Source organism: Electrona antarctica (assembly GCF_951216825.1).
Source record: "Electrona antarctica genome assembly, chromosome: 3".
In the NCBI taxonomy this organism is placed as follows: domain Eukaryota; kingdom Metazoa; phylum Chordata; class Actinopteri; order Myctophiformes; family Myctophidae; genus Electrona; species Electrona antarctica.
Window position 1 is genome coordinate 20,464,363 of NC_136808.1, and position 10,858 is coordinate 20,475,220.

The 10,858-nt window shown below is 41.8% G+C and overlaps 1 protein-coding gene across 1 annotated transcript; it reads left to right on the forward strand.

Annotated features, from left to right (window-relative positions):
• The first annotated feature begins 520 nt into the window (after nt 1-520).
• tubgcp4 (tubulin gamma complex component 4) lies at nt 521-10,842 on the forward strand. Its single transcript, XM_079497886.1, has 18 exons — nt 521-877; nt 1,488-1,616; nt 1,989-2,111; nt 2,490-2,543; nt 2,692-2,748; nt 2,904-2,983; nt 4,020-4,221; nt 4,643-4,814; nt 5,315-5,439; nt 5,532-5,582; nt 5,843-5,948; nt 6,332-6,439; nt 7,030-7,174; nt 7,637-7,814; nt 8,588-8,722; nt 8,814-8,930; nt 9,299-9,438; nt 10,687-10,842. The coding sequence occupies exons 1-18, from the start codon at nt 800-802 to the stop codon at nt 10,691-10,693; spliced, it is 2,007 nt and encodes a 668-aa protein (XP_079354012.1). The 5' UTR covers nt 521-799; the 3' UTR covers nt 10,694-10,842.
• Nucleotides 10,843-10,858: the final 16 nt, after the last annotated feature.

The window sequence follows — 10,858 nt, forward strand, 5'->3', positions numbered from 1 at the left end:
GTGGCCGAACGGATTGCGGAGCGGTCTTGATACCGGAAGGTCGCCAGTTCGAATCAGCGGTCCGACACGTTAAAATTACCACCGCTGAAGTGCCCTTGAACAAGGCATTGAACCACTACGATGAAATGTGTTCTATGAGCAGGGCCTGGCTGGAAACAAGTTCTTGAGCTTAGCCCAGATACCCTGGGTAAATATAGTAATCATTTCATTTCATTTCCTATGGCTGGAACTATTCCATTGAGCTAGAATGAGCACTTCCGCATTTCATTGTTACAATGAGAGTCAACGGGAGTGTCATTACTCTCTTTTATACTACTCTGGGGTGACCTAAAGTGGCACTGTTTGAGCAGTAACTGCAGCCAGGTGTTGTTGAGCACTTTACAGGAAAAACATGCCCAACGTTACTTGTAATAAACCGACATGGCAACACTTCTGTCTTCGGGGGCAGTAATGCAACAAATTGGATGCCAACCGCCATAAAACCCCACAAAGAAGAAGAAGACTTCTGTCTTCGCTTGCAGCAGACGTCATCACACTGCGACGATACACTCAGCGCGGGTTGTTGTGCTGATTATACAGTTATATATAAGGTTCTGAACTGATCTGATCTATGTATCTGATGATGGATGAATGAATGTCCAAACCAGATCTATAGCAGTTTGTTGTTGTTCTGATCTGATGGATGAATGAATGAATGTCCAAACCAGTTCAGTGTGTTGTGGTTCTGAGTGATCTGATGGATGGATGAATGAATGTCCAAACCAGATATATAGCAGTTTCAGCATAACCGCAATTAACGATGATTCATGAGCTTTTGTTGGCATTAAGCGGATACCCTGGGACTATATTCACATGGAACAAGCGAACAGGCTTGCAGGTGACACACACACACCATAGCTGTGATATTACATACATTCAGGGGTGACTTGTTGTGGTGGGCATTTCTGTAAAAAAGTGTGTTTTATTTGCTGGGGGGGTCCTAGCAAATAAAACATCTGGGAACCTCCAGTACTAGTTGGACTCTTAATGTGCCATTCATAGTGTCATAGTAAATCAGTGTCAGATATACAGAGAACCTGGAGACTTGACAATCAGTAATTGGGTCTGGAATACATTCAATGTGTGTAATGTCACAGCCATTCTAGGGCTAACTTAATAGTATCCCTAACCACATGGGTTTATTGCAATGTTACTGACAGTCTGACACATAGCCCTTCTTCTTCCACAGGTATCAATATTACTGACACGTAGCCCTTCTTCCACAGGTATCAATATTACTGACACGTAGCCCTTCTTCCACAGGTATCAATATTACTGACACGTAGCCCTTCTTCCACAGGTATCAATATTACTGACACGTAGCCCTTCTTCCACAGGTATCAATATTACTGACACGTAGCCCTTCTTCCACAGGTATCAATATTACTGACACGTAGCCCTTCTTCCACAGGTATCAATATTACTGACACGTAGCCCTTCTTCCACAGGTATCCCAAGACCTGCCCTTTCTTCACCCCAGTGAGACCAATGTACTGAACCGCCTCTGTAAACTGGGAAGCGATTACCTTCGCTTTACAGAGTTCATAGAGCAACACACAGGCCATGTCCACCAGCAAGTAAGTAACCCCAGAGTTGGGAGGAAAAACAAGTACGACTGTATTTATTTTAAATGTTCCTTTTTTGTTTGAGTGTATAAGCAGTGGTAGCCCATCTCCGGACCCCCCGGGTTGAGCTCCTTTGGACCCCTAAAGTCATCAAAATGTCAGAAACTTTAACGTAGGGTTCCGAAAGGAGCTAAAGCAGTGGCTAGTTCACAGAATGAGTACTCTTCTGCAGGCTTTGCATTTCACTGAGTGGATTTATCTGTGTCTAGATGATGGCCATGAATAAAGTTGACAATTTGCAGTACAGTAAATTGATAGGGAATGCAAATAAATGAAAGGAAAAGGTGTATTTGCCTCTCAAATTAACTTGATATTTTCTTCTAGGAACATCACACAAACCAGTCTAGTCAGGCTGGACTTAATGGGATTTACCTGCGAGCTTTCTGCACTGGTCTGGATTCCATGCTCCAGCCATACCGACAAGCTCTGCTGGACCTTGAACAGGAGGTAAGATATTTATGACATGGTAACTTGGTGTTTATGGCAGTGGTTCACGAATATTTTCATGTCAAGGAAGGATCCCCCAAATTGATATGTATTTTGCAGCAGACCCTCATCTTGAAGATATTTTGTGCCAGGGACCTCCATAAGATGAGATTTCTGTCAAATGTTTTGGAAATTATTCAAAATCTTTCAAAAATGAAAAGGTTTAAAGGCTCATCTACAAAGCACATTGTGATGCGTTATGAGCATTGTAGATTGGCTATTTTTGAATATTTCTTTTGGCTATTTTGGAATATCTTTGAATAGTAATCGAATTGAATTTGTAATGCCTAAATACATAACATACGATAATCTTACAACAAAACATTGCCTTTTTTTCAGTTCCTCTGCGACCCACACCTGACGATATCCCACGTGAATTATGTACTGGATCAGGTAACAAATCTTAGGGGAAATTAATTACTAGTGTTAACTAGTGTTAATTACAAGTGGATAAAAATCGGTTGGAAAAACCTCCACTCTGATCTAAAAAGATTTATTGAAACCGATCAATTTGACTAAAAACACATTTTATTCTTTGTAGTTCCAGCTGCTCTTTCCCTCTGTGATGGTGGTCGTAGAGACACTCAAATCCCAGAAGGTAAGCATTGTTGAAGCAGAACGACGAGATGGACTCTTCCCCCCAATCCCCGCTCTACACATTTCACTGTTTATTGGTTGGAAAGATGACAAAGCTTCATTATGTATTTTGAGGTGAAAAGTGCTCATGCTCTTTGTCATGTCTGTCGTAATCAGATCCATGGCTGTCAGATCCTGGAGACGGTGTACAAACACAGTTGTGGAGGCCTTCCCCCTGTGCGCATGGCCTTGGAGAAGTAAGTCACCTTACCGTGGCGGGGGTCTACTTAGCATTAGTTAGTTTCACATTAGATGTGAAACGATGAATCAATTGACAATCAATAAAGTAATTGAATAATCGGTTTAGTGATGTATCGTGCCGGAATGTCCAATGCACTTGTCCAATGCCCATAGCACTTGCCCTAGCCTCGACGACCTTACAGGCGTATGCAACGGCTCAACTTATGCAACTTAAATAGCATTTTATCGATATTCCACTGTTAGGTTCTTAGCTTAAGTATGATTCTTGATTTCAATGTATTTGATGTATTACCATGATTTCGTTCTTACTAAGAATTTACTTACTGTAAATCGCTCTGGATTAAGAGTGTCTATTTAATGCCTTAAATTGTAAATTGTTTTTTTTTTTTTTGTATATCTTCACAATGTTTGTCTTTGTTCCATATTATAACATGAAAACAAATTATGTTTTTGACTATTGGTTGACCATTAGATAGACTTAAGACGTTTCAATGTGTCTTTGTGTTCAGATGACGTGATGGGCATTTACCATCATTTTGGGTTTTAAGCCCTTGTTTACCTTTTATTTTAAATCGCGTAGATAAAGGGAAGCTCCGTACACTCAAATCTGTGCACAATCATGATAACATATGAATCTGTTGGCACAATCAATAGATGCACAGTATTTAGTGTGCGGTGCTTCCCTTAATTTTTTCTTCATTATACTTTTGTGACTCCAGCACCTCACTTCAAGTCTTTTCAGCTGATGACCGGTGTTTTTTTTTTACATTTAAATCGCATAGATAAACATAAGGCAGGTTAACCTTTTTAGGACGGTCGGGAACCCCTTTTGGTGTTTTAACCTTTCAATCCAGTTTTTGCTATGTACAGTTGAGTATATAGCAACATAGGCCTACAGGTTTTCTTTTGTAATGTTGAATTTTTCAGAAAAAAGGTCAGGATTTAGAAGGCATTTAAAAAATGGTCTAAATGGGTTAAATAATCATTACTTACAGGTGGGCTTACTTTATATGTATTGTTTGTCCACTGCAGAATCCTGGCTGTCTGCCATGGCGTGATGTACAAGCAGCTAGCTGCGTGGATGCTGCACGGCCTACTTCTGGACCAGAGTGAGGAGTTCTTCATCAAGCAGGGTCCCAGTGCAGGAGGCACTGCTAACAACGCAGAGGAGGAGGAGGAGGACCTGGGGATAGGAGGGCTGAGCGGGAAACAGCTCAGGGAACTGCAGGACCTGGTGAGCACCCCATTCGACTGGTATCATGTATTGAATCGGCGAAATCATCAGCACTCATTATCAGCACGTTTGAATGTCCACCAGGGGTAAACCTTGACCAGGCTATGTGGTGAGGATGCCAGTATGGACATTTTGGCACCATTCAAACGTGCTGACGGATGATTTCGCCGTTCCAATGCAGAGATAACGGTTGAATCCGCTGTGGTGAGAGAGATCACTGTTGATTTCGTTGACTAAAACCGTGATGAAAAATGGCCGTCGAGTTCGACTACCTTTTCTTTCACAGACGAAAACTAAATAAAACCCAGTTGGTCCCCAGCTAAATGATGGAGAGTTAGATATTTAACTCCAGGGTTTAAGAAGAAATCTCAAAAGAAAATCTCATCAAATGGTGGTCCACTATATTATGACTTTTGTGCAGAGGCTGATTGAGGAGGAGAACATGCTGGCTCCCTCCATGCAGCAGTTCTCCCTGCGAACAGAGATGCTGCCGTCATACATCCCCATCCGCGTAGCAGAGAAGATCCTTTTTGTGGGAGAGTCCGTCCAGATGTTTGAGAACCACAACAGTCCATCCAGTCCATCCAGAGCTGGTAGGGTCCAAGGCTTTTATTGTCCTGTGATTGCAATACAGCACTGCACCACTTGTCACTTCAGGAAAAAAGTACATGTTAAATATGTAAATTAATGTTTAGAAATTTTGTTTAACTACAATAATATAATGTATACGCATACACACACAGTTTTCTTTTAAACCTATCACATTCCACGGCCGGGGGGAACTTCAGTTTTCAGCTTCACCAAGCTGAATGCTGCCCACAGAGGAGCAGTTATGGGTTTAAGCGTCTTGCTCAGTGGCACTTCGACACAATAGTTGGAGCTGGAATCGTACCGAGACCTCCAGATTCCTAATAACCTCACTAACCATTCAGCTATGGCCGGCCGATATACTGTATGTAGGTACATGCAAATAAATACATCAGTCCCAATAAGTGATCACAGTAATGCAAATCATGTGCCAGATATTTGCTATGATCTGCATTACTATGAGTCAGTGTAACAATGCATCTTTCTGTGGTTAACGCTACCCAAGGCTCCATACTGAAGCACCAGGAGGACTTGTTTGCTGCCGAGCTGCACAGACTGAAACAGCAGCCCTTATTCAGCCTGGTGGACTTTGAGAATCTGATCGATGGCATCAGGAGCACCGTGGCAGAGGTGAGAGCATAAAGGACTAGTTCTGTTCATTGTCTCCATGTTGGTATGCTCAAACCTAAGCTGTAATAATACTGTAATCCATTAATTTGCAGCATCTGTGGACATTGATGGTCGAGGAGTCAGATCTATTGGGACAGCTAAAGGTTTGAACCAGAGTTCTTATACTGTAGATATTGACTTTTAAGTTTGGCATTTGATTTCAGTTTAGTTTGTTTGTTTTACAAGTGCATAATAATGAGACATAAATAGTTTTCGTGAAAAAGGTTGGATGAAACGATGCATTTCTTTTTCCCCTTTTTAGTTTTAGTGTTGGTTTGTACTGAAAATAAAACGAGTATTGGGATTGTATCATTTTGTATTTTATGAATAATTTGTTTAGATTGAACCTCCTTCTTTCTTGCAGATAATTAAGGACTTTTACTTACTGGGTCGTGGCGAACTCTACCAGGTGTTTTTTGACCATGCTCAGCACATGCTGAAGACCCCACCGACAGCTGTCACAGAACACGGTAGCCTACATTTAGTCATGCTTTTCCTCATTGGTTCCCACAGAAGATTTGTGTTTGCTTGGGATAAATCAAGCAAAGTTTTATTTTTAGCAAACGGATGCCTATAATATTCACACGTTTTGTTCAACAAGATTTTCTCCACAATGGCACAAAGGAACACAATTATTTCAACCACATGCTAAAATGTGAGCTTTAATGAGCCACACAGATTAAAAAATTCTATGGGGTAAAAAAACACTGGCTATCTGATGAGGGAAGATATGGCCCTAACTCATTTCTAGGTTTCAGGACTGCAAACTATAACTCATTATCACTGTATTCGTTCACCGGTAACGATGACATTTTGTATGAGAAATGCCTTCACTGCATTTTGTTTTCTACAGATGTAAACGTGGCGTTTCAGCAGGCTGCTCATAAGGTGTTACTGGATGATGACAACCTGCTGCCTCTGCTGCACCTGACTATAGACTACCAAGGCAAAGAGAGTAAAGGTTGGTTAACCTGACTATAGACTACCAAGGCAAAGAGAGTAAAGGTTGGTTAACCTGACTATAGACTACCAAGGCAAAGAGAGTAAAGGTTGGTTAACCTGACTATAGACTACCAAGGCAAAGAGAGTAAAGGTTGGTTAACCTGACTATAGACTACCAAGGCAAAGAGAGTAAAGGTTGGTTAACCTGACTACAGACTACCAAGGCAAAGAGTAAAGGTTGGTTAACCTGACTATAGACTACCAAGGCAAAGAGAGTAAAGGTTGGTTAACCCGACTATAGACTACCAAGGCAGAGAGTAAAGGTTGGTTAACCTGACTACAGACTACCAAGGCAAAGAGAGTAAGGCCCAAACCACACCAGATGCCACTCCTTGCAACTGCCATTGGGAATAATGGTTGCAAGTAGTTGCATGTTGCAAGGAGTTGCATGGTGACCCTCTGGTGTGGTTAAGGGCTTAAAGTTGATGTGTTCAGTTTGGTTCTTCCAGGAGCTAAATTGACAATATTTAACCATGAGCCTAAATTATACTTCTTTGCTTGCACGTATGTTAATTTCGGTGGTCACAGTGGTTATGCATGTATTCTCAGAGTCAATGGTCACCAGAGATGGAGCCACCCCTCCACAGGACACGTCCCCCCGTGAGGTCCCTCCTACGGGCTGGGCTGCTCTAGGCTTGGCCTACAAGGTCCAATGGCCTCTCCACATCCTCTTCACTCCTGCTGTTCTGGAGAAGTTAGCATTCACATTCTATTTCCATCTCTTTGGAAATTGATTTTATATATTTATTTTTAAGTAGAGCTCATATAATCTTTTTTATTTTGGTTATTGATTTAGTTTTAATGTCATAGTACTTGTCATGACGGTTTTTACACTTTGTTGCATGCTGAAAATATCTACAAGCTCACAACACGTTGCAGCACAACGCATCGTGAGCTTGTAGATCTATTTTCAGAACGCTGAATCTGAGCGCAATCAAGCATAAAATGACATGTCTTTTAGTTCTACTGGATCTCTTCTCTACTAGTCCCTCCCTAACATTTTAGCCTAGTTTTTATTTTATTTGTCGACGGTATTGTCAATTTATTTAGTCTTAGTTTGTCAGTGAAATAAAAGGTAATCGAACATTTATCGCCATAGCTTTAGTCAAAGAAATGAACACTGCTCTGTTCCATTTGTTCCTGCTCTTGTGCTCAGGTACAACGTGGTGTTCAGGTATCTGGTCAGTGTGCGGAGGGTGCAGTCAGAGCTGCAGCACTGCTGGGCACTGCAAATGCAGAGGAAACGTCTCAAGTCCAACCAGACGGATGCTGTTAAATGGAGACTGCGCAACCACATGGCTTTCCTGGTGGACAACCTGCAGTACTACTTACAGGTAACCATAGGAGCACACACCGGATATACACACTTGGTGTTGTGAGCGCCAGTGACTAACAGCCTACATTAGTATCATCAGTAACACAATGTATGTGCAAAGAGATTCTAGATTAGAACAATTCTGTGACTTTTTGGATCACCACTAGATGGCGCATCACTCCAGCGCAAGTAAACATGCATGTCCTGCACACAGATGCACCCTGACATTCAGAATGAACATAATAATTAATTTCTGCTTTGATCAGTTCATAAATGAGTAAATCAATACATGAGTAGCATAGGATTAAAAAAAAGTACAGCATGACTTTTTTTTTTTTTTTAAAGTAACCGGAAGTTATGTCATGGCGGAGGCACTGGTTATTACTATGGGACTTTCGTCTCTTGCTCTAGAATCTCTTTGGTATGTGCATAGTCTAGACCATTATGGGTAGTCCCGGGCCGTGGAGACCACTTCCTTCTGGTCTGTTGCATTTACACCTTGTGTGATTGGCCAATTAAAAAATATATACATCATGTAAACCATTGCATCCAGTCACCCCTCAAACTCACCAGAGCTTCCCCATATTCCCGTAAGCGTAAGGAGATAATTATTTGCTGTTCAATCTGTGGAGGGGTGGGGTGGGGTAAACCCCTTTAACAAAAAAAGGGAAATGGACAAGAGAAGTAGGACCTGTTCACTTGGTGTAGACTTAAAGGGCCTGAATTTCTGAAGTGGACCCTTTGAGACTGAAGCACTAACCAGCCCAATATATTTTTTTTTGTGTGCCCCAGGTGGATGTGCTGGAATCTCAGTTCTCTCAACTGCTTAAGCAGATCAATTCCACCAGAGACTTTGAGAGCATCAGACTCGCCCACGATCATTTCCTGAGCAACCTGCTAGCCCAGTCCTTCATTCTGCTGAAGCCGGTTAGCATCACAATCCCATTTCAGATTTAGACGGATCTGATATAGTTTTGCCTCCAAGTAATGCATTCAAAATCCTCCTGTCCCCACCCAGGTATTCCATTGTCTAAATGAGATCCTAGAGCTGTGCCACAACTTCTGCTCGCTGGTCAGTCAAAATGTGGCTCCATTAGATGAGAGGGGTACAGCACAACTGGATATCCTGGTGAAGGTGAGGTTGCAATGCTGGTTCACTGGCTATCTTATCCTGATGCAACACTCTGGTTCTCAAAATCGTCATGTGAACGTCGGGAGGACTAAGTAAAATCCAATTAAGATGTGGTTTACTGCACAATTCATTTGCCATGAAAAAGATTAGTCAAATGTGTGCGCATGTTTGAAAATGTAAATCGATTTAACAGTCACCGGATAGTTACTGACTCATAGTGTAAACCTATGTTATTATTGCTGTAGTCTCACCAATGCTCAAATTATGAATGTGCAAACTTTAATCACATCTCATAATTTACCACGTCACACCTGACGATTCCACAAATAACTTCTCGAATACCAACCGTATATGATTTGTTCACTGTTCAGGGTTTCAGCCGCCAGTCCTTCCTGCTCTTCAAAATCCTGTTTGGTGTTCGCAACCACCAGATCAACTCCGACCTGGCCCAGCTGCTGCTCAGGCTGGACTACAACAAGTACTACACCCAGTCAGGAGGTACTCTGGGCAGGTAGGTGGTACTACAACAAGTATTACACACATTCAGGTGGTGGAATCAACACACCCCGTAGCCAAAGGAAAGCTCTCTGTGGTCCTCATTCACAAAGGAGAAATACGCCAGAGTGTAACGTATGCGTAAACCGATACTAAATATCATCGTATTTCTCTGTCCGATCACGCTGCGATTTGCTCCCGTGATATTCAGGGAAGCTGGTGTAATCACTTCATTTGTGTGGATCGCAGAGTGTAGCCTTTCCGCATTTTTCCCAAGCGATTCGCCTGGTGTCGCCTGGTTAAATGGAACATCCACGCCCATCCCACACCATATAAGGCAACAGGAAAAATCAAAATACGTCATCATAGCCAGCACAGAGCTTTAAATTATATACAACAGCCGCGATGAGCTTGTAGAGCAGTTAATTTTGACAGGCGGGTCTCTGCACGGACAGATCTTCAAGCAAACAGCGCGAGTTATATGTATATAATTATAAACGAAACTTGAACGTGAACTTGGCACGCATTGCTTCACTAAGTTCACTCCTTGTTAAATGTCAGAACGTTAATAAGTTAACTGATGTTAGTTTCACATGAGAAAAAAAGTGTACTGTTCACCACACGACCAAATGCTATATTACAACTCGGCAATGATAAAATACTGATGAATGCACTGCAGGGTTATATAAAAAGAACAATTGCACACTCTCCCGCAGAGGTAAAATAGATACCGGTATCCGATTTTTGTCAGCCTAAGTGCAGGTTCATTTCATGATGTCGTCATATTAAAATGATTCGTGGGACATTTGGCACCAAACTTGATTGATCTCATGATGAGATCAATGTAGTAGCCTACAGCCTAGCTATAAGTTCCCCATATTATAAATGAAGGTGCACTGGCTTAAAACTATGACTGGCCGAATTGCACGCGCTGATGCAATAATGTGGACTTTTATAGGGCTAATTAGGTGCTGACCAATGTTTTGGACACATGCCTACATATTTTATCTGAGATTTGGGGACTTTTAATTTATTCTGAATAAATCTACGCCACCTCTGAGCTGGCGCATCTTTTAGCGGAGTTTCCGACCAAACAACGTCACCTTCAAGTTCATGAATTCCCACGTAATGTCTGAATCCACGTAAATGCCTGTCCGCTCACGCTCCGCTCACGTCACTTTATGAGCGTAAACGCCGTTGTGAATGAGGCCCTGTATGTTTTAAATGTGCCCAACTGACATAATCTACATTTGCTTAATTTCAGCTTCTAAACACCAGTGGATGAAGAGCTCAAATGTGCTGTAATTCTGTCAGTGTACGTCATCCTATGATTTTTTTTTTTTGTCATCAAGATTTCCTGTAAAATTGTTCGTAATTCCTAAATCAATTCTCATGTATAAAGTGTATATATTCAAGCCTTGCTCTGTGTGTGCCCT

Coding starts and splice junctions, on each gene's coding strand:
- tubgcp4 (XM_079497886.1), top strand. CDS start 800: ATGATTCATGAGCTTTTGTTGGCATTAAGCGGATACCCTGGGACTATA. Junction 2,749..2,903: donor AGACACTCAAATCCCAGAAG/GTAAGCATTGTT, acceptor TGTCGTAATCAG/ATCCATGGCTGTCAGATCCT. Junction 7,175..7,636: donor ACTCCTGCTGTTCTGGAGAA/GTTAGCATTCAC, acceptor TCTTGTGCTCAG/GTACAACGTGGTGTTCAGGT.